At 44.3% G+C, this 24,695-nt stretch overlaps 1 protein-coding gene across 1 annotated transcript in view; it reads right to left on the reverse strand.

The window, feature by feature from the left end:
* Window positions 1-24,695, reverse strand: part of glud1a (glutamate dehydrogenase 1a) — a 61,844-nt gene that overhangs the window by 5,615 nt on the left and 31,534 nt on the right. Inside the window, exons 6-10 of the mRNA XM_083651113.1 lie at window positions 19,731-19,910; window positions 15,147-15,284; window positions 9,513-9,650; window positions 2,619-2,699; window positions 1,561-1,684 (exon numbers count right to left, since the gene is read on the reverse strand). Coding sequence (XP_083507239.1) covers window positions 1,561-1,684; window positions 2,619-2,699; window positions 9,513-9,650; window positions 15,147-15,284; window positions 19,731-19,910 — 661 coding nt within the window. The remainder of the gene's footprint in view (window positions 1-1,560; window positions 1,685-2,618; window positions 2,700-9,512; window positions 9,651-15,146; window positions 15,285-19,730; window positions 19,911-24,695) is intronic.

The following is a 24,695-nucleotide window of genomic DNA, read 5'->3' on the forward strand; positions in this document are numbered from 1 at the left end:
GGAACAGACAATCAAATAAACAAAATAAAATAAATAAAGCAAAAACATTAACACATTGAGTGCCAAGGACGTCTCTGGACGTCCTAAAAAAAAGTAACGAGGAGTGCCAAGGACGTCTGTGGACGTCCTAAAATCATAATTCATATTATTCCATAATTCTGCTGTTTAAGGTCGTACCCAGCCAGTGAGCATGAATCCCTTCAAGGGATCACACGGCGCCACCTTAAAACTCTATACGGGAGCTGCGCCACCCACCTCAGATCCTTTACTTTGTGCAGGAGAAAGCAGGGGAAAGCAGGGAAAGACGTGATCAGAGAGACACCGACGCATGCTGCAGCCAGCCAGAGCCACACAGATTGCTCTGTCCGCAGCCACAGTTGGCTGCGATCCGAGCCCACAACTGAGCTCCTCCGCCGCTGTCTATCCGCCTGCACACAGCCCCTCCACACGACCACCCGCCAGAAAGGCAGCCCGAAGCCGAACGGCTAAACCTTCTCCCTCAGTCCCGCCTGCCATTTCCTCGTTGCACTGAAATCCGCCCGGGGCAAAAACTGAGGCTGCGAAGACAGTGTGGGGAGGAGCCCGCAGCTCCGGGGTGGAAAGGGGGGGGGGGGGGGGGGTGGGGCACGCAGGCTGCACACAGAACCACACCATGTCACTACATCAGAAAACACCAGCCAGAGTCAGTGAATGCGCTTGAAATTAGAGTATTCATAAAAGTGACTTTATTTCGAAAAGTAAAAAAAGACAGCAGAAAACCCTTGAAAGTGCGCTTTTTTCAGAGGCTGTCATTTCATAATGGAACTGTCTAGAAACAAAATGTCTTCTTTGAAAGAAGTAGGAGTGTCCAATGTTTCAGTAGAGTCCAACCCTGTTCATATAGCCCTAATAGAAAAAATTCTATAGCTGTTTTCAACTGAATGGAAGTGAATCTGGCACAGGCTGCAGACAATTTTACTGAAGCGCTGTGGCACTCAATGTGTTAAGTCAGAGATCTAAACATGAATCAAGATATGCATGTTTTGGTACACACCATGCTTGTTTGGTTTTAACATATTTCAAGGCTTTCTTAAAGTTAATTATCTCATTCATGAACACGCAGCTCAGTCAGTGCGACGTAACTCCAGTAGGTGGCGGTAATGCACAAAAAGTTGTTTGCCAACCGCCATAAAACATTAGAAGAAGAAGAAGAAGACATAACTTCCTGCTGCGCAAAGGATTGTGGGGAAGTTTGGCTGAAGCAGCATGCATCGATGCATACTCCGAAATAGGAGCTGATGTAGTACAACATCCTCGTACTCTTGGCATACTGCATCTGACATACTATGTATTGGGACATACTAAATCCTTTTTTGCCTACTAAATAGTATGGAAGTATGGGTATTGGAACGGGGCCCAGACCAATCCACAGAGCAAAAGACAATGTGAGGTCACATGATCAGGATGGATTTTACCAGGCTAGCAGAGGGATGACTCTCTCAACACCTCTATACACACACACACACACACACACACACACACACACACACACACACACACACACACACACACACGTCTTACTGAGCAGGTGGTAGTTTGAGTCCCTCTCGTATTTGAAGGTGAGTCGGCCGTAGCTCACGTGGTTCAGATTCTTCAGCCACTCGAAGTAGGAGACCGTCACACCGCCTGCGTTCAGGTACATGTCCTGCACAATACAATATAGAATTACATACAACATGTCCTGCACAATACAATATAGAATCACATACAATAGAAGAGACCTCATGTTCAATGCTCAGCTTGTGATGAAGTTGGCATTTCAGCGTGCAGACATGAAAAAAGAAAAAGAAACTAGAACGACCGCACCGCCGATTTATGCCTCCGCCATTAGTTCATTCGCCATTTGAGGCAAATTGGAAGAAATTCCATCAAGGCGCTCCTGAGATGTTGCGTTACAGAGCTTGGAAATTGGGTGTGTGAGGTCACAGTGACCTTGACCTTTGATCAGCAAAATGTTATCAGTTCATCCTTGCGCCCAAGTCGACATTTGAACCCAATTGGAAGGAATTCCATCAAGCCGTTCTTGAGATATTGCTTTAACGAACTTAGGAATGGCGTCCGTGAGGTCACAGTGACCTTGACCTTTGACCACCAAAATCTAATCAGTTCATCCTTGCAAATTTGATGAAATTCCGTCAAGGCGTTCCTCAGATATCGCGTTAATGAACATCGGACGTACGGACGGACGGACAACCCGGATCCATAATGCCTCCGGTCTGGCTATTGCCGGCGGAGGCATAAAAAGTATAGAATGAAGTACTCTAATGGTATCGGTATCACTTTAAGGGTACTGGTATTGAATCAATCCCTTTTATTGCCACAGTAGGTAATCAGATTACATACAAGCAATTTGACTTAGTGTAAGTATGCAGCAGTCAGAAGACAAAAAAATACAGAAAGACAAAATTACAAAAAAAAAAAAGTGAAGTCCAATATATAGTACAACACACACACGATTCAGAAGATGGTACTGCTATCATCATTTTTTTAATGATAACCAGCCATAGGGGAAACCAAAGATGATCCAATAGTATGAGTGATGACCGCTATGTTTTATTGATATTAAAAATGTCACTGACCGGGATCACCATGATGTTTCTCTCCAGGAAGATGCGGTCGGCCTCGGGCGTGGTCGGACCGTTCGCTCCCTCTGCTATGATCTATGAGGTACAGAGAGGAGGAGATCAGGTTTATTGATCTGAGGTACAGAGAGGAGATCAGGGTTATTTATCTATGAGCTACAGAGAGGAGGAGATCACGGTTATTGATATGAAGTACAGAGAGGAGGAGATCAGGTTTATTGATCTGAGGTACAGAGAGGAGGAGATCAGGGTTATTGATCTGTGGTACAGAGAGGAGGAGATCAGGGTTATTGATCTGTGGTACAGAGAGGAGGAGATCAGGGTTATTGATCTGAGGTACAGAGAGGAGGAGATCAGGTTTATTGATCTGAGGTACAGAGAGGAGGAGATCAGGGTTATTGATATGAGGTACAGAGAGGAGGAGATCAGGGTTATTGATCTGTGGTACAGAGAGGATGAGATCAGGTTTATTGATATGAGGTAGAGAGAGGAGGAGATCAGGGTTATTGATGAGGTACAGAGAGGAGGAGATCAGGGTTATTGATCTGAGGTACAGAGAGGAGGAGATCAGGGTTATTGATGAGGTACAGAGAGGAGGAGATCAGGTTTATTGATCTGAGGTACAGAGAGGAGGAGATCAGGTTTATTGATCTGAGGTACAGAGAGGAGGAGATCAGGTTTATTGATCTGAGGTACAGAGAGGAGGAGATCAGGGTTATTGATCTCAGGTACAGAGAGGAGGAGATCAGGGTTATTGATCTGTGGTACAGAGAGGATGAGATCAGGTTTATTGATATGAGGTACAGAGAGGAGGAGATCAGGGTTATTGATGAGGTACAGAGAGGAGGAGATCAGGGTTATTGATCTGAGGTACAGAGAGGAGGAGATCAGGGTTATTGATCGGTGGTACAGAGAGGAGGAGATCAGGGTTATTGATCGGTGGTACAGAGAGGATGGGATCGACGACCACTTTTATGACTTTTGTAAATGTGTTTTTTTACGCGATTTTCAGGAAACGTTTCAAAAGTCATAAAAGTGGTTGATGGTACTTTGATGTTAAAGGAGAATTTCGTTTTTTTTTAACCTGGATCCCTCTCCTCACATTAATTATTATCTGACGACTCACCCAGTGTTGTCCGCAGCGTTTTTGTCCGTCTTAGGCGTTGTTTTGAGATCAATAGTGTGCAAGCCAGTCCTAGAACGGAGCTCCATGGGGGCCACGTAGCAGCGTGCTTTTCATCCATGTAAATAGACAGTTTTATTCCCGTTTTCGACCCATATCGTCAGAATCTGATCCCTAAGGAACCATCAGACTGCTAATTCTTCCGCGGGCTCTTTACAGCGGTAGTTACAGGCATCCCATTTCCTCCTGTCGGGTCAGTGAGACCAAATCTCGTCAAGTCAGTCCACAGGCCAGCGGCAGGAAAGTCTCGCGGGACTTGACGAGAGTTGGTCTCACTGACCCGACAGGCGGAAATGGGATGCCTGGGATGCCTGTAACAACTACCGCTCGGCGCTCTTTACCGCTGTAAAGAGCCCGGGGGACAATAGCAGTCTGCTGGTTCTTTAGGGATCAGAAAACGGAAATAAAACTGTCTATTTACATGGATGAAAAGCACACTGCCACGTGGCCCCACGGAGCTCCATTCTAGGACTGGCTTGCACACTATTGATCTCAAAACAACGCCTAAGACGGACAAAAACGCTGCGGAGAACACTGGGTGAGTCGTCAGATAATAATTAATGTGAGGAGAGGGATCCAGGTTAAAAAAAACGAAATTCTTCTTTAAGAAACAAAATCAAAGTAATGAGAAAATATTCAGCCGCTGAACACAGACATTTCCTCCATGTCAGGCTCTGCTGTGGTGTCACACATTGTTGTCACGTTAAAATGCCATGCAGTTTGCAGCTTGTTTGGTCACGTGAACGCCGACTGCGTGTCGTTTTGCGGCACGTCGCAAACACGGAATAGAATCAACAAAAGTAAGGACGTAACGAGTTGTTTTATCTTAACGAGTTGTTTTATCTTGGGGTAACAGTAATATTATTACTTATATTTTATTAGTCATTCGTTACACTACTCGTCACTACGCGTTACTAGTAACGTGTTACTTCCGAACACTGGCGCCGACCGACCAGAGGAGGCTCTAGTGCAGCGACCAGGGCACATAACGCAATCCGGCTTCCCTCAACCCAGACACAGCCAATTGCGCCTGTATGGATGCCCGACCAAGCCGGAGGTAACACGTGGGTGTGAACGTGCAACCCTCGTGTTGGTAGGCAGGGAATCTACCGCTACACTACCCGGACGCCCCTTATTTCATGCATTTAATTGAAATGCCCATACAAACATTTTATGTACACCCACTTTCGGGGTAAGCCTACAGAAATATGTCATCCCTGGCCTGCGGTTCTATAGTAGAGTTTTAATCAGTTGCTCATGTATTTTTCTGTTTGTTCCTGTCTAACCCAGTTTTTAATTCTGTTGCATAGATAAAACCAGGCTGATTTTGAGGCTCACAGTTGTAAATTAGATTTCCAGCTTATGTGCTGCAGAGAATAAGGTGTATATGTTTGGTCATGTTTTTAACCCTATGCTGGCTGCTCATTCCATCCTATTACACTATTATTTTTCTTTCGCTCAACTTGTCACAATTAGGGATCGCGAAAATGATTTTTTCCCCTGACCGACAACCGACGTTCTCATCCTAAAAAGAAGAGTAGCCTTCATGAGCACCGCCCAATAAACTGCCCCTTCCTTTTACATAATTGTATTGCCAACTGTATTTTCTGTGTAATAGTACTTGTATGTATGTTTTTATCTTTTATTGTTTTGAATTGTATTGTGTCTCACAACTCCATGTGAGTGGTCCCCAACTTTTTAATGCACTTTTTGCTGTTTTTTTATACCATATTTGTTTGTTGAGGAGTGACACAAAAATAAAGATATATCTATCTATCTATCTATCTTCATTAACCGATTATTAACCGAAATAACCGCCAAGATCAAAATGTACTATTTATAGCCCAATGCATTCCCCTGGCTGGCCAAGTTGGCACAACACTTATTCACGTTTCGCTGTGCGGTGCGGAGCGTGTGCCTCAGCGGAGAGCGCACTGTGTCTGCCTGGTCACATGATGTGCAGTGCACTGTGTCTGCCTGGTCACATGATGTGCAGTGCACTGTGTCTGCCTGGTCACATGATGTGCAGTGCACTGTGTCTGCCTGGTCACATGATGTGCAGTGCACTGTGTCTGCCTGGTCACATGATGTGCATTGCACTGTGTCTGCCTGGTCACATGATGTGCAGTGCACTGTGTCTGTGTGTCTGCCTGGTCACATGATGTGCAGTGCACTCTGTCTGTCTGGTCACATGATGTGCAGTGCACTGTGTCTGCCTGGTCACATGATGTGCAGTGCACTGTGTCTGTGTGTCTGCCTGGTCACATGAGGTAGCCTAAAATAACCCATTGATACTGGATGCAGCATTTGCGTGTATATCCCTTTAACACCGACGGCAACGGGCGTGTCCTTTTACCTTTCATCCCGGCTGCAACACAGACGCGTAGTACGTGTATATCGTTGTTTCAAGACATGTGACCGATGAAATGCATCATGATTTGCTGAAATAGATGTGGCGGAGTTGAAATGCATTGTGGGTTTTGTAGTTTTTCATTTTTATTTTTGCCTCAACGGTGTGGACAGTTTTCCCAAGCTGAACTACAGGGCAAATCAAGGAAGCGCCGGTCCAGCAAGACTTCCCATACAACTCTAGTTGTATTAGAGGTTGAAATGAATGTTGCGGACGTAATTTCAGATTTATTTATCTCATGTTCCAATCTGCAATAGCCTCAAGGTTTTACTGCACGTTTTTCTGCTGCACGGTGGCAATTCTGCATGGCCGCGTCTCAGACAGTAAGCTAGGTTAATGCTAACGCTAAGTGATGAACTGAACGGAGTATAACTTACTTTGAGGACGAAGACATCAATGAATAAGAAGATTCCACACCCAGATTATGATGTGACTGTTGACACGCTAGCCAAGGCTCATTGGGTGAGTGACTTTTGGCGAATTTGTCGTATTTCAAGACGACTGCAAAACGGAGATCGCTAACATTACTTTTGCTGCAGTAATTGTCAAGGGTTCACTAAAGCCTTTATATCTCAGGCTCCGTAGCATAGAAACATAAAATAAAAAGCATTTGAGAGCTTAAACCCGTAGCTTTTTATTTGGAAGGGTTACATTTGCCGTAATCTTTATTAACATTTCTTAGAATGCGTTAGAATCTTTTTATTTTTTGGCGTTAAAGATAATAAAAAAAATTAATTAACATTAGGGCAAATATAATACGAAAAGCCAAAGGGTTAAGCTCTCAAATGCTTTTTATTTTATGTTTCTATGTGCTACAGAGCCTGAGATATAAAGGTTTTAGTGAACGCCGACCGCTCTGGCAACTTCTCCCAAAACGTCCGGTTTACAGGGGCTGTTTACAAACGTGCAGTAGGTTTAGAGTACCACTCTAGAGAACGCGCACAGGTATCAATGGGATAAACTAGTAGATCATCGTTTCATTGTTTCCACAGGCACATGTTGGTAAGCAGTTAATCAATGCATAGCCTACAAATGGATCTCACTCTGAATGAGTCTAATTTGCGCACATATCGGTCCCTATCGTTGCATCGGCGCTGTTTCTAGGCCGAGCGGCTGGCGCAGCTCAAATCAGTGGGCGTGGACCAGCGCACTTGATATCGTCGTGCTGGCGCTAGACGCAGCCTCAACCATTACAACCACGCCTTTTAAGCGTAAAATTATGCACCGTCATGCTCATTGGATAACTGCAATAAACGAATCGCACGCTTGCCTTTTTAGCTCCAATTCCAGTGATCCCGCAAAACCAGACGAAAGCCAAACGCTCTGCCCCCCCCCCCTCCCTTCATCCAGTCTGTCTGTCTGCATTATAGGCTATTATTCCATATTATTATGCTTCTCAAACCAATCTAACTGCAGTTTCAATACTGCAAGCATGTAAATACGCTACACTATAGCAAGATCAAAGTGAAAATAATGTTCTAAAGGCATCAGCTATGATGAGATTAATTTTATATTGGTGAAAGTTTGTTCAGAACGATATCGTTTTCTCTCCCCTGCTGCAGGTAGAATGATGCACATAAATATACCCTACATTATGTAAAGTCATTGCATAAATGTGTTTTTATTGTAAAACTAAATGTGAAGTTGGGCCAAGTTATTGGAGCGGACATCACAGCATAGTACATGACAGTAGAAGCGCGTTCTGAAGCGCGTTCCGCTGACACTTATCTAAATGACGTTAAATCGACAAAGGATATATATAGGCCCAGGAGGACATATATGTTTCACTTAGGGTGGTGTTTTAATTTCGATGATTTATTTGGTCCAATATTGAAATGTTCTACAATTGCAGGCTGTGTTACCATTACACATTATTTTAGATCGACCTTTTATATCTATTTCGCCTCATTTGGTTGCTATTTAGTAGCGAAATTGAGTACCCAATTGCATGCTGGGGCATTCACAGGCAGTCAGAGAGAGACAGTCGTATTGTGCCTGTCAGACTGCCTGCAGCCTCAAAGCGGTACGGACGGAGTTGTTTTACCCAGGCTGGAAGCGTTGTCACACAGGCTTGTGACAGTAACTCAACGCGGAAGGATTTATTTCACAATAAACTGGTAAACGCACACCAATGCCTGCTCCTGTCAGTAGGAGAGAGGGAGAGAGTGACACAGAGAAGGGTGACAGAGGAGAGAGGGGAGGGACTGGCCCACTGAATAGGCCTGCTTTTCAAAAGCGCAAGGCGCTAAATTTAGGCCAGCTCGGAAGATATCACTAGGCCGGTATTTAGCGCCGACACGCCCACTTCGGCCCATTCTGGGACTGCGCCACGCCCATTCGGCCTAAAGCGCATTTGGCAGCGTAAAGCCATGTTGATATCGTCCCAAAACAGGCGCAAGGCACGTTTTTTTGCGGTTAAGGCCCGTTTTAGCGCGGAAGGCCTGTGGGAGAATAGGGCCCATCATGTCTTTTTTTTTTGCATCTATTTTTAGTGGGAGGGGGGGGGGTTCCTATATGGAGGAAACCCCAGGGGGGCACAGGGAGAACATGCAAACTCCACACAGAAAGGCCTTTTTTGATGACCCCACATGGCCCATAGGCACTGAGGACATGGGGATGGGGACACACCATCAGCACCCACAGCGTGTCAGGCGGGAATCGAACCCAGGACCTTCTTGCTGTGAGGCGATCATATCTGTCATCATAAAGAGCAACGTTTACTAACTTGATATCAATTAAAGCTGCTCAACGCTCAACATGCGGTGCGGTTGGAGACTTAATTAAAGAGGATGACAATTAAATGTGACGATACACAAGAATTACACAGCACATCGCCTGCATGAGTTATTTAACAAAATAGATTGTATAGCTTATTTTTTGCATTAACCTTTTTTTCCCATTACTTGGGGTAAAGTAAAGCTTTTTTTAACTGATTAACTGGTACTATTAATCGGTTAACGTTTAAACGGTCAGTTATCGGTTAAACCGATAACGGTTATCAGTTGACATCCCTAGCTGCAATTCCTGGCACAGCGCAGAAGCAATGGGTAATAGCCTTCACAAAGTGTTGTGTTTGTATTGAAATACCTATTCTGAACTTCTTAAATATGAGAAAATACCCCCCAAATTATATACAACTAAAACTAATAAAAAAACTAAAACTAAACATTTTTGATCAATTAAAAACTCAACTGAAACGAGCAAACCCACCCAAACTAAACTGAAATGAAAACCAAAATTAAGAACGAAATAAAAATAAATGTGATAGAAAAGATGAAAACATAATTAAGTGAGTGACCTTGGCTTTGATGTTATGGGCGTTCTTCTTGGTCAGCTGTTTCTCGCTGGCAGCAGGGATCAGGATGTCACAGTCGGCCTCCAGGATGTTTCCTTCGTACGGAGTCGAGTTGGGGAAACCCACGATGGTGCCATTAGCCTGGGGCAAGAAAACAGTTTCTCCAATTCATTAACTCCATTTAATTAGGTTTAATTTGGTTCATTTAATTAGGTTTCATCCTGGTATAAAAGGTATACGAGTATTCAAAAAGTCTTTTACACTCTCCTCTGGGTCGACTTTGTCTAAAGATTTGAGTCGATCTTTAATAGAAGCACAAACTACGTGCATTAATGAGACTGAAAATCAATCAAGAATCATTAGCATACAGGCTGTTCTGCTCTAAATTTGTTTATTGACTGTTTCACTGAAGATATTGATGATAATTACCATGTTATTACTGGAAAAGTCACTGGAAAGGAGCAGGCTTGCTCATATGACTTTTCCTATATCAAAGGTTAAAACAATAACAGAGAATTGCGTTCCCCTCCCCCCCCATGATGATATTATGGAAAGTAAATATATCGACTCGAAAAATCCTAACAGAATTGATTTGAAACAACACGGCGCTTGGATAAGATGGAAGAATGCGTTCGAGCAAAGTGACCTGGGCTGAGCTTTCGAAAGTCGAGGCACACGGCATCAAATGTCTTATTCAGGCAGTGTACCAACTACCAAGTGCTTCCAAGTCCATCCACTGTGTTTCCTGTGGGCACAAGGTTTTCCCACGAGGACCACAAAGTAACCCTGAAAGCTGCATGTGAGGAAGGTGAGCAGGAGACGAAGAAGGTCGAGGCAGAGGCAGGCTTCAAGTTCCCCACAGTTGTTTTCATGTGGAGAAACCAGGCTTTAACATGTTGGAGTTGCATAGACAAGAATTACAAAAGTGAAAAATACTCCGACTTGGGTTGTTTTAAACAAGACAAAATACCAGCATGAAGAGATCACCTTTAACCGGAACCCTTAGCCTAGGCTAAACCCATCCAAATGTGGGTCGTAGCTATCAGGCCAGCCAGCCGTCATGTGCATTCCTTCCTGGCACACGGTAGAGTGAGCTGACTCACAAGGTGCTTGCCAGCTAAATATTATTAGCGCCTCCCACAAATGGAGCAAACAATTAAGAGTCAATTAAAATGAACCAACAGATCAAGGGTTTCATTCTATACAATTATTTAGTACATTGGCATCATAGTGAAAAAACGGTGGAGCTACTAGGAGTATTTTTATATATAGCAATATTTAATGTGAAGTAATATATCTGTGTACAAGCAGTTACAAATCAGAATATATCTTCAAAGGTACTACGGGCAAACAAAACGCAACGCGTTTCAACCACGCAGGTCTTCCTCAGGCAATGTTAGCTGGGCGTCGGCCACCGCACCTGTGTATATAAGGCAAATACGTGGCACAAGTCAGTTGGGATGACGTATGGTGGGCAGTGCTATGACATCACAGTATAGGATGGGCCTTGTTAAAGCAACGGAGGATAGCAACATCATACACAAGTAATAATAAATATACAATAATAGTTACAGCAGAAAGCAGCAGACTATAGGCTATAGGCTATAAGTTATAGGCTAGGGAGGAAAAAGGGGCACAACTGAACACCACATACGGACCCGGATAACAATATCATAACTCAATACAACACCATTAAATAAACACAATTAAATGAAGCACGCCAGGTCAAGGTCCTCATTAAGTCCATGCGGGCTGACAGTGTTGAGTGTATGGATCCAGCGTGCTTCACGCGTGGACTCAACTGATTTCCTCTGCATTATAGACCAACTAGACATAGATTTGTCATCTGTCATACTGGCAACCATGGACATCGAATCATTATATACCAACATTCCACAACAGGGGGCAATAGAGATCATCAAACACACACTGACCGGGAGAACAACAGATACCCCCCCAATGAGCTCATAGCCTCTCTGGCTGAGATTAGTCTTGTTCACAACTACTTCGTGTTCAACGGAGACTATTATCTTCAGACCTCGGGGGTCGCTATGGGCTGCGCCGCGGCCCCCAGTATAGCAAATTTATACGTGGGCGCTTTTGAGAGAGACTTTGTGTACAACTCTAGCGCTAACCCGTATATCAGCTCTATCATCCTGTGGCGTAGATATATCGATGACGTCTTCCTGATCTGGCATGGCTCATCCACATCACTGTTAGAATTCCATACCCTGCTCAACACCTGGAACCCCCACCTCCGCTTCACCATAGACCATCACCCCGACCGGATTAATTTCTTGGACGTCTCTGTTTACAAACACAACAATAAATTACACTCATCTATCTACCGCAAGCCCACAGACAGGAACACCCTCCTCCACGCCACTAGCTATCACCCCTCTCATCTCAAGGATAATCTGCCCACGGGACAATTTATGCGCCTTCGCAGATTATGCAGTGACAAACGAGACGTTGTCGATAAGGCCACTCAGATGCGTCTCAGATTCCATGAGAGAGGGTATGGGCGGAGACCCATCTCCCACGCGTACAAACGCGCCCTATACTCACATAGGGACATTCTGCTACAGCCCAAGATACCGGACCCTACCCCACCCAGAGTCACAGCCACCCTCCAGTACTCTCCCCTAGCCAACAAAATTAAACGCTGCCTGTTAAAACATTGGAGAGTGCTACAAGTACATCAAACCTTCACCACACCTCCCAGGATAGCCTTCACCAGGAACCAAAACATCAGGGACAGTCTTGTCAAAACGTTCCACACCCCCATCTCCACACAACCCACCATCGATTCCCGTCCTCCACCTAGAGGCCACTTTCCGTGTGGACACTGCTCTTGTTGCCCCCAAACCAACAAAGCAAAATCCCTCTCATTCCCAAACGGAGTCTCCATCGACCTCAAGCACCTCACCACCTGCGCATCGCAGGGGGTAGTGTATGCTATCTCCTGTCCCTGCCCACGGTGGTACATTGGCAAGACTACTCGTCCGTTACGCACACGCGTAACGGAACACAAGAGTGCCATTCGTCGCAGAGACATGAAAGCCCCGATGGTTGAACATTTTGTACAACACAATCACGCTGATTCTGATCTCCGGTTCTGGGCACTTGACTTGGTCAAACCGCACCCAAGGGGCGGGGACCTGGACAGGATTCTACTACAGCGTGAAGCACGCTGGATCCATACACTCAACACTGTCAGCCCGCATGGACTTAATGAGGACCTTGACCTGGCGTGCTTCATTTAATTGTGTTTATTTAATGGTGTTGTATTGAGTTATGATATTGTTATCCGGGTCCGTATGTGGTGTTCAGTTGTGCCCCTTTTTCCTCCCTAGCCTATAACTTATAGCCTATAGCCTATAGTCTGCTGCTTTCTGCTGTAACTATTATTGTATATTTATTATTACTTGTGTATGATGTTGCTATCCTCCGTTGCTTTAACAAGGCCCATCCTATACTGTGATGTCATAGCACTGCCCACCATACGTCATCCCAACTGACTTGTGCCACGTATTTGCCTTATATACACAGGTGCGGTGGCCGACGCCCAGCTAACATTGCCTGAGGAAGACCTGCGTGGTTGAAACGCGTTGCGTTTTGTTTGCCCGTAGTACCTTTGAAGATATATTCTGATTTGTAACTGCTTGTACACAGATATATTACTTCACATTAAATATTGCTATATATAAAAATACTCCTAGTAGCTCCACCGTTTTTTCACTTTGAATACTTTTGCCTTTTGAGCTGCTTTGGTCCACACTCTCTGTGATTTCGTACATTGGCATCATTGAATAACAAGATGGCAATTCCATATATGGCAAATGTCCCGATCAACATTCTAAGACACTCATAATAACTTCATACATTTCACTCTACTCAAAAACACACTTGGCACAATCCACTACCCCTCTCTTCCAATGAGGGTGGACTCCTCCGCCTCTGTTTCACACACCAGGCCTAAATGAAGAATTGCCATGTGTTAATTAGCACCAACTGCACCACTGTAGTGAGACAGACTACAATGAATAAAATGTCACAAGCAAACAACCACCAACTCAACAGTATAATTATATAGGGCATGGGTGTCAGGTCTTGAAGACCATTGCTGAAGCCATCAGCACACGAGTTGAGTGGGCGAAGCGGTCCTGACCCTCCAAGCAGGCCATCGCTTTTGTCAGAGCTGGGGAGCAGCCAAGACCAAGACGCACCAAAAGAACATCTGCAGGCCTCCTGACCTCTGCAAGGGACTGGCAGCTGTCGGTGGACCTCGAACGGCAGCTGGGTTTCCCCAACCACCACCCTGTGACCAGACAAGACATTGTTCTTGTATCACCGAGTCCACCAAGCAAGTTGTGCTGCTGGAGCTGAAGGTCCCATGGGAAGATCACATGGAAGAGGCCTTTGAAAGGAAGCTCTCCAAGTACCAAGTATGCAGGACTGGCCAGCAACTGTCAGCAGGCTGGATGGAGAGTGAGGTGTCTCCCAGTGGAGGTTAGATGCAGGGGTTCCTCAATCAGAGCCTTCAGCCATTTGAACATCAAGGGAGAGATGAAGAGGAGAGCCATCCGCAGTACCACTAATACCACAGAGAAGGCCTCAAGATGGCTGTGGCTCAAAAGAGGAGAGCCATGGAGTCATAAGTAGCTCGCCAACTGGACACGAGCTGGAGGAGGGTGTGTGATGTTGAAAGACCCGAAACACCCGATGATTCCAGGAACATCACTGAAGATGTGTCCAGTGGCATCAGTAGATGTATGTACACAGAAAATACAAAACTATTTTAACTAGAAGACTACCTCCATGGCGGAAGTAAATATCTGAATGCAGAGATATGTAATCTATGGAAACAAGTACCTCTTTTTCCATGTTGGGTCACATGTCTTAGATTAAAAAATATCTAATTCTGATCTAGTAATGGGGGAACAGGGAGAACAGGAGGTTGAGGTATTGCCAGGCTGAATTATCCCTTGCTGTAATGTAGCTGTGATGCTGTCTGTCCACTAGGTGGTGCGCTTGCCCTTCCTTAACACTGCTGTGTGCTGCAGCTACTATACTCTACACTGCATAACAATCCACTCACAGTTGAATTAAAGCTGCTAATTTCACCACATTAAAGGGCAAATAAATAACTCAGATTGTTCCTGCCTCATGACCTTGCCTGAGATTGTCTTTTTAAGATTTGGTGCATTTTGGGTTTTTTGCCATTCCACTGTGGGTGTGTTCTATTCTATTCTATCGTTTACTTAATTATCTGAAGTATTAACCAGGTGGTAACTATATATATATATATATATATATACACACACATATATATATATACACACATATATATATATACACACACACACATATATATATATATATGTATATATATATACGGTATATACAGTATATATATATATATATATATATATATATATATATATATATATATATATATATATATATACATACACATATATATACATACATATATACATACATATATTCTAATGTATATTTTCATTTTCTTTTCGAATTTTTAAGTCTCACTTTGTAGCTCTATTCAGTAAACAGCTGTAGTGACCAGTTTGAGGCCATATTCACTTTATTCAGTCATCTCTCTCCACTACTGACCAGTTTGTAGTCCTCCAGCTCTTTGGGGTCGATGCCGTTGGGGTTCCAGATGTTTCCGTCCATCTCTCCGATCCCGACACACTTCGCCCCGAAGCGATGCAGGTAACGCATGGAGTGAAGACCCACGTTACCAAAACCCTGAGGACACAAAGAAGATACACTCAATGCATAAGGCTGCTACTACTACTACTACTACTACTACTACTACTACTACTACTACTAATAATAATAATAAACAATAACAACAACAACAATAATAACAACAACAATAATGAAATCAAGATATATCCACAGGTCAAGCAAATGAAAACAGGTAAAAACTGCTACAAAAATGGTGCAGTCTAGGGGTGCACCGATCGATCGGCAAGCAATCTGTATCGGCCGAGTTTGACCTCAAATATGCGATCGGCTGATTGCCGATATTTTGGCTGATTGCCGATATTTTTTTATAATAATAATAAATAAAAAAAAGCCCTATCACTAATCAGGCTTTCCAACGATATAAAATACAATGCCAATTGGTATTATTAAAGGGGAGAAATAATCGACCTAAAATAACGTTTCCAAACTTTCTTTGAGGAGTTTATATATCGGTGATCGGTGATCGGTGATCGGTCGATGATCGGTTGGGCAGATATTTCCCATAGGCGATCGGCAATCGGTGATCGGTGGCAAAAAAACGTGATCGGTGCACCCCTAGTGCAGTCATATGTCAAAAACAAACCAGAAGTGTCTAGAAGAAAAGTGTCTTAGACTTTTGTTTCATTAAGGTAAAACTAAGACTATAAATAATATAAGGAAGGTTTTTACTGCCTTGTGCTACACAATGACGGTAATATAGTGAGCGAGCGCATTTCAGCCACGCAGGCAAAAAAGCCTCATTCTGAAGCCAAAAAAAAAGCAAATGAGAAAGCAGTTTTATTATTATTCCGGTGTCCCATCAGTAGATTCAATATACAGGATTCAATATACAGCTGAGCGCAGCACTTTAATAACTTGAGAACAGCGTCAAGGTTCAGATCCCTGCCACTGCCAAGACCTTGTATCTCCATGAAGTCGATGTTTAAGAAATGGAGAAAAACAGTTCAGATGTAGGCAGTGATACTCCTGCATGTTGGATGTTTATAATACAGTTTCAGCAGTGTTGAGTTGGACCTCAGGCCATGATAACTATAGAGAGCCAAAGTGGACGTTACTTCCTGCCTTAGCCCTCGTTCACACAGGACGCAGAACGTAAGCAGAACTGAAGCTTGAAGCAGCACAAGCTGAACATACGCCTTACTGTTCACACAAGACACAACACGGGGGTACGGTGGCGCAGTCGGTAGCGCTGTCGCCTCACAGCTAGAAGGTCCTGAGTTCGATTCTCGCCTGGGACGCTGTGGGCGCTGGGGTTGTGTTCCCCCCCATATCTTCAGTGCCTACTGCCCAGGTGGGTTATCTCGTCGAAAGGGCCTTTCTGTGTGGAGTTTGCATGTTCTCCCCGTGCTCCCCAGGGGGTTCCTCCGTACATAACCCCCCACTAAAAACATGCAGAAGATCGTCATCCGACCAGTGACGACAACACCCGAAGTTGGTCCCCGGGCGCTGGGGGAAAAAAAAGCAACCACTGCTCCTGGCCTGCCCCCCGAAGGAAAGGACAAGCCTGGATGGGTCAAATGCAGAGGACAAATTTCACCGGCCACCGTCAGCATGAGTGTGTGTTTGTGGCCGCATGCATGTGTTGGTGTGTTCGTGTGACAATAAAAGACGGGCTTGTCCGCCTACTAACTGTTTAGCTGTTTAAGACGCCTTCTCTTTTCCTCTCAGCGCCTACTCTCATGCCTTGAACCCGCCCACAGCTCCCATTTGACTTCATGCTTCACGGCTTCAGCGTCACGCTTGGAAATTCGGCGTCAGGCCTGAGTGATCGCTTCAGCGTGGTTTGAGCGTGGCTTCAGCACGGTGTCAGCGTGCACGGGTGATGTGAACGGCTTCGCCTGTTAACAAGGACGCCTAAATGAAACTTGTGGGTACAGCGTGGTTAGTACAGCTTCGGTTGAGCGTTGCTTCGGCGTCCTGTGTGAACGGGGGCTTACCATGCGTACCAGCGTCTGAGAGAAATATGAATGGTGGTGAACGGCAAGAGACGATACTTTTTCTGATCCCGTTTGAATTGTGCCACGAGGTCCATGCATGTGAAGAAAGTCGCAGTTTGTCCTGAAACTGAAACGTAACGTTTAGTTTTGTATGAAAACGCTCAATCGACGACATCTCTCGTGTCGCACAATATACTGTACGTCACATCAACACCAACACGGCCTGGCAGGAGAGACGTCACTTATGCGACTGGTTGTGCGTAGTCTTTCTGATTTATAACTGACATAGTGCGACAGTTTTACCACAAACTGTGACTTTCTTGACTTGCAAAGTTCTCTTACATTGACAAACATGATAGTGACGTTCTAGAGTGACGTTCACTTTGGTTCTCTATCATATTATTTTAATAATAATTATTTTCATTATAGACTAATCTGTTGATTAGTCGTTTGGTCGACAAAATGACAGAAAATAGTGAAAAATGTCAATCACTTTTTCCCCAAAGCCCATGATGACATCCTCATATGTCTTCTTTTGTCCTGACCAACAGTCCACAACCCAAAGAGAATCAGTTGTTTACTGTTAGAAGACTAAAGAAACAAATATTAACATTTAAGAAGCTGGAATGGAATTTTACTACTTGACTTCAGAAGTTTTGGAGGAAGGCTGCTACCAAGTTCTGCTGGCAACCTCCCTGTTTGTTCACCTGTGTTTCATTTGGCATGAGGGGGAGGAGCTAACTTCACCTGTGTTTCATTTGGCATGAGGGGGAGGAGCTAACTTCACCTGTGTTTCATTTGGCATGAGGGGGAGGAGCTAACTTCACCTGTGTTTCATTTGGCATGAGGGGGAGGAGCTAACTTCACCTGTGTTTCATTTGGCATGAGGGGGAGATGATGACACAATTGTCATTTTTGGCTGAACTATTTATTTAGGATCCAAACAAGCGCAAATTCGCAATAGCTGCGACCACATAATGTGGATTTCAGAAATGCAGGATGGTAGAGGCAGCCCACCCTACTCTGCCTCTGCCACCCTGCATTTTTAAATTTGCCCCCACCCCCTTTTAGCCAATTCGCATGAACACAAACCTACGCACTATATAGACGGCACGCGCGCTTGACTCCCTTGTTTTGGTTGAAATTAATGAACTTTGTGAAAATCACAAAGAACATCGTGACCAATTTCCGAGAGAGAGAGGAGCTGAGTTGTGCGGTTGTGTGTCGTTTATATGCGGATGCAGCCAAGTACGTTACATCTTGCCTCCGAGGTGGTTTCACTGTGCGTTCCATTGCCTCTCTTCTCTTGGCTGTCTGCAATTATAGCGTTCGAGTGTCACGTGACCGTTGAACCGAGGCGAACGTTCACTGAAGTATAAATGCAACACCATGAGCGACACTTTCTTTTTCATCTGCGACCATGTGCTGAGCGACACCTTCTAATAAGTATCAATGACGCTTCAGGGTTAGAGGCTAGCAGCTAATAAACTGGGTATAGAGTCAGAAAACTGGGATTAGGGATTGTTCACTGGAATGAGACGATCTGAGATCCAGTTTCACTGAGTGAAGTAAATAAAGAAATAAAGATGTGGTGTAATTAAAGCCGTGTGTTGTCAGGGTTGTTACTGTAATTGAAGGGCTACGGTGGTTCAGACCAGTCACGCTCTTCAGCCGTGACTCATGGCTCCAGAGCTTGTGGTCAGAGGCCTTCAGAGGGCAGAAACTAGGATGGAGGGGGAGGAGGATATCTGTTCTGAATGTTCTACCTTTCAACGACACTTCCAGCGTCACTTCAGTTTTTCAATCTTTTTTTATGCTTCACTTAAAGATTTCTTCCTCATAAAACTTGGGATTATTTTTTATATTCTTAGGCCTAGTCCATCTGTACACGGATATTTTTGACAACAGTTTTTACTCTCCACACCGACAGTGTTTTAGAAAATCTCTCCGTCCACATGAAGAAGCAAAAACGATGAATCGCCTCTGCAGTTCACCTGTGGGACGGTGCGTACCTGCATGATGAGGTCTTATAGTTCACCTGTGGGACGGTGCGTACCTGGATGATGAGGGTCTTATAGTTCACCTGTGGGACGGTGCGTACCTGCATGATGAGGGTCTTATAGTTCACCTGTGGGACGGTGCGTACCTGGATGATTAGGGTCTTATAGTTCACCTGTGGGACGGTGCGTACCTGGATGATTAGGGTCTTATAGTTCACCTGTGGGACGGTGCGTACCTGGATGATTAGGGTCTTATAGTTCACCTGTGGGACGGTGCGTACCTGGATGATTAGGGTCTTATAGTTCACCTGTGGGACGGTGCGTACCTGGATGATGAGGGTCTTATAGTTCACCTGTGGGACGGTGCGTACCTGGATGATGAGGGTCTTATAGTTCACCTGTGGGACGGTGCGTACCTGGATGATGAGGGTCTTATAGTTCACCTGTGGGACGGTGCGTACCTGGATGATGAGGGTCTTATAGTTCACCTGTGGGACGGTGCGTACCTGGATGATGAAGGTCTTGTCCTGGAAGCCTGGGCACATGCCCAGCTGGCTCATGTAGGAGGCTTCGTTGATGAAGTTCTCGATGCCGTGGAAGACTCCTCGCCCGGTGGCCGAGATGCGGCCGTGGATGCCCCCCTGGCTGATGGGCTTACCGGTGACACAGGCGTGGGCGTTGATGTCCTGCAGACACAGAGAGAGAGAGAGAGAGAGAGAGAGAGAGAGAGAGAGAGAGAGAGAGAGAGAGAGAGAGAGAGAGAGAGAGAGAGAGAGATGGGCCGATGAAGAGACCCACAGAGGAGGGTGGAGCATCAACTCTGGCCACCACGCAACATTTTAATTGGATAGTTTTAATTGGATAGTTTGGTCCAAGTTCATTGTGTGGAGGCCTGTGGATTGTGTCATTCTGTCCGTTAAACATGAATGTCAGGTGAAAGAGCTCACTGGTCTGATTTCAATGATGCATCTTCACAGTCTAAATAATGTATCATACGTAACATTAGACAATACAATTCCCCAGTGAAACCAGCAGTCAGGAGAGTGGAGGCCATATTATGCATTTCTTAATTTTGTATCATATATACTGTATGTTGTTACAATCTTGGGTGGTCATATTAAACGTGGGCTAAGCTTCAAATAAATAGGTGAAGGTGTTTGAATGTTACCCCCATGAACCCCCCCCTCCCCCCCATGAAGTCTCGTAGACGAGATGGTACGGGATTTGTGCGAGAGCCAAAGTCCTAGGTGACGTCAGGTAGGACGTTTGTTACCCTGGTGATGCCAAGCATAGCCCGGGCCGGCCGCGCGCGCGCGCCCTAGCCTTCACCCATCTGTCCGCCCCTCCCTTCCCTGTTCTGACATTGCTCCAGTACACTGCCCACAGTAATGCTGCTAGTTCCCACTCGTCTCGGCCGTATCTGCCTTTCACTTTATTTGTGTTTATCTGAGTATCTAGTATTTCCTGATAGAAGTCCTGGTTAAAAGCTGTAGCTGTAAGCAGTGTCCAGTCGTTTAAAGTCAGTGAGTTTTCTTGTTGCCTTGACAACCTAACCCCGCGTCACCAGGCTCTCTTCAACCTGGCTGTCTGGGACTAACACTAACACAACAGTAGTCTCATGGAATAACGGATAACAGACCGCAAAAACAAGGAGACGACTTGGAAGTGAGCCAGGATGTAGGACTTAAGTGGTAAGTTCTGAGAATGTGTCTCATTCCAGCATCGGTTGTACCAATGTGCTGCTGGGAAGCGCTACTTACCAGCTAAGTAACGTTAGCACTTGCTATATGTTAGCCTAGCAGCACAGCTGCCTTTCATAGACATAATGAACAACCGATATCGCGTTAATATCTGGAATGACGAAGACACACATTTTCAGAACTTGTAACGTCAGTCCAACTTGCTGACTTCCCCAAGTCCTCATTATTGTTTGGTCTGTGTAGCCTTTGCTTCATCGATGGTCAAATTCGTTTTGACAATCCGTTGCTCGTTGATATAATTACAACTACCAAATTTGGTAGCCAAAGCAGAGATCGCCTGTCTGTTTCAAATTCTGTTATGCATGACCATCCATCCATCCATCCATCCATCCATCCATCCATCCATCCATCCATCTATCTATCTATCTATCTATCTATCTATCTATCTATCTATCCATCTATCTATCTATCTATCTATCTATCTATCTATCTAGACAGACAGACAGACAGACAGACAGACAGACAGACAGACAGACATTGTAGCTTTGTGTCTGGCTATAACGTGTAGGAAGGAGGAAGACTGGAAACGACGAGCGGGTTTATTCCCTGCCGCAGCAAAACGCAGAAGAAGACTAAAACGGAGCATTTCAGACAGAGGGTGAACTGAAGGGGGCCGTGAGAGCCAGTACAAGATAAACAATGAGTTTTTTAAACTATGAATGATGCAATAAGTTACTCTAGTGGAGGCCAACAATAAAATAATAATACATTATATTAGCAAAGTATGGGTCCTTTAAGGAAAAGCAATCAGGTATATGTTGGATTTACTTTGTAACATAAAGCCTATTAAGCTTGTTAGCTATTAAACATTGCAACCGACTTTTCAAGGACTTTCCAGGCCCAAATCCTTCAAATAGAAGAACCCAACACAGCACAGCTAGAGACATGGATCAAGAAGAATTCCTGTTACAACACTGAGAACTAGCAGGTTTTACAAAAACTCACAGAAGAGAGAGGCTTGAATATGTCAACACTTCATAAATGTGCTGTTAATAATAATAATAACTTATATATTATTATTAGTATTATTATTATATGATATTTATTCTTGCCCAAAATATATAAATTCAAGCACGTTCAATGACTCGTTTATTTTCAAAAACATTTAAGGCCTTGATTTCCCCCTTCAAATTCACAAACTTTCAAGGTCCCGTGGGAAGGAACACACACACACCCACACACACACCCACCCACACACCCACACACCCACACACACACACACACACACACACACACACACACACACACACACACACACACACACACACACACACACACACACACACACACACGGCTTCCCATAGACAAACAGAGGAAGCCATCCAGTTTAGACCAGTGGGGGGATGCAGCCCAAAAGTGGCTCAATGGACTCTTCAGATTGGATTGTGAACATGTGCAAATAAAAAAGAAAAGGGTATAAAAATGGGGGAAAACATCTCGTCTGGCTCATAGTAAAGTTCTGGCAATCAGTGCAAACATCAAATGCAAATTCCTCTGTGATTTCAGATCCGCTGAAAGCAAATGTTTGTTTTTGGTATCACTGGAAAGAAAAGCATCTCTTCTTTTGTTGGAGCCAGTGTAAACCAGAGCCGTGTACATCTCCATTCACTCCAATGAACCAGTTTTTTACTCTCAAGAGTTCCAGGAAGTAAGGTCCTGGATTAAAGCAGCACTGTCGAGTTGCAGCAAAATAGACAGTTTGTGTTGTACTTTGAAAACATTTTTTTTAATCAAATTGTACATTATCAGCTTTATTTTAGCATTCAAAAGTAGCGCGAGACCCCTTCCTGGCTGTTCATTGGCTAATGTGTCACGCATTTTGGTCCTCCGCTGACGCCACTCTCTCTCTCTAAATTGCTCTTGTGTAAACCATTGTTTCTTAACCAATGGGTGGCAGGCCATGTGACTCCTGGGACTGTTCAGATGGCAAACGTGCCAGTCAATGAAATCCCACTTGACTTGTTCTAAGTCTCTGGTGGTAACAGGTGCCATATCTCATGTTGGTAAGTTTCCATGGAAGTTAGTGGAGCAACCAGTTCCATCCGTCATAAAACCAGACTATGAATCAAAGCCTCTCAAGAAATTGGTCATGGCCCAAAAGTAGATGGTGGGAAGTAACGTTCAGATCATCGGGTTATTGACATGTTCAGCTCAAACAAATGCCACTAAGGCAGGGCTCCCCAAATACTGTGTGGCATTGATTTAAAAATAATAGTAATAATAATAATAGTAAAAATTCCCTCTCCCCTTCTAAACATTGGTCAGTCGCATCTTGCTTTTTTTTTTTTTACACTGCACCTGAACGCAACATGCAAAATACCATTCGTGCAGCTCCTCCCTCCTCCCCCTCCAAACAAAAAGCGGTATCTTGCAGAGCAGCGTGCACTGCTCCTCCTCACACGTACATACAGTACAGTACATACGTGTGTGAGTCATAATGAACTGTATCAACACCCGCAGGACAGAAACACACTGACCGCTGCACATCTTCTTGACCAGTGCCTCAGGATTGCTAACCTTGCTTGCAAGATGGATAACCTCGCGAGATCAAAAGAGATTCTCTCGACGTAATCCATCTTGTCATGCATAGGCAGTTAAGATGATTGGCCGAACCATGCCGGCCCGACGAATCAGCGGCAGCCTTAGGCGGGCTTAGGCTCGTCTGGGCAAGTAGTGGGTACATGGTCTTTGTAGTTCTTTTGGTAACCCTTTATTTTACAGGTACCCTAGTTACATATGAACTATTTGTAATTACACATGAACACCAAATGTAATTACACAGTAATTACCAATAGTTATAAATGATGTTCATTATGTAGTTACATTGTAACAGACCTGTAAAATGGAGTGAGTCTGTTCAACTGTAGTTCATATGTAGTTACATTGTAACGGACCTGTAAAGTGGAGTGAGTCTATTCAACTGTAGTTCATATGTAGTTACATGGTCCCGGACCTATAAAGTGGAGTGAGTCTATTCAACTGTAGTTCATATGTAGTTACATTGTAACGGACCTGTAAAGTGGAGTGAGTCTATTCAACTGTAGTTCATATGTAGTTACATTGTAACGGACCTGTAAAGTGGAGTGAGTCTATTCAACTGTAGTTCATATGTAGTTACTAGGTACCGGACCTGTAAAGTGGAGTGAGTCTATTCAACTGTAGTTCATATGTAGTTACATGGTACCGGACCTGTAAAGAAGCTCTGGCCTGGGACAGAGATAGCTAAAAGCCAGTGGTGGATTCGAACCACTGAACTTCAGATTGCAAAGCAGGCGGCTTTAACCACTCAGCCACGAGGGCTTTCCAACTTTCTTAGTGGAGTTTGGGAGGATAACTGTATGTCAGCCAGATGTAGTTGTCACTTCCTAGCTTTGTTATTATAAGCATAGACTTGGGGGAAAATGTTGATACTTTGTTAGTTGTAGCTTGAAAGACAGGCAATATTGATTAATGTGAATGCATTTCTGCAGTGTGACTGCAGTGTGACTGTGACTACAATGTAACTACATATGAATGTAATTTAGAACTATTGGTAATTACTGCGTAATTACATTTGGTGTTCATGTGTAATTACAAATAGTTCATATGTAACTAGGGTACCTGTAAAATAAAGTTACCGTTCTTTTCACTCGTCAACATGGCTGCCGCCGCGGAAGTGACAGGCAGTCTGAATGAAATTGAATGTAACGTTCCCAATTCTATGTATTAAAT

Source organism: Poromitra crassiceps (assembly GCF_964638095.1).
Source record: "Poromitra crassiceps genome assembly, chromosome: 14".
In the NCBI taxonomy this organism is placed as follows: Eukaryota; Metazoa; Chordata; class Actinopteri; order Beryciformes; family Melamphaidae; genus Poromitra; species Poromitra crassiceps.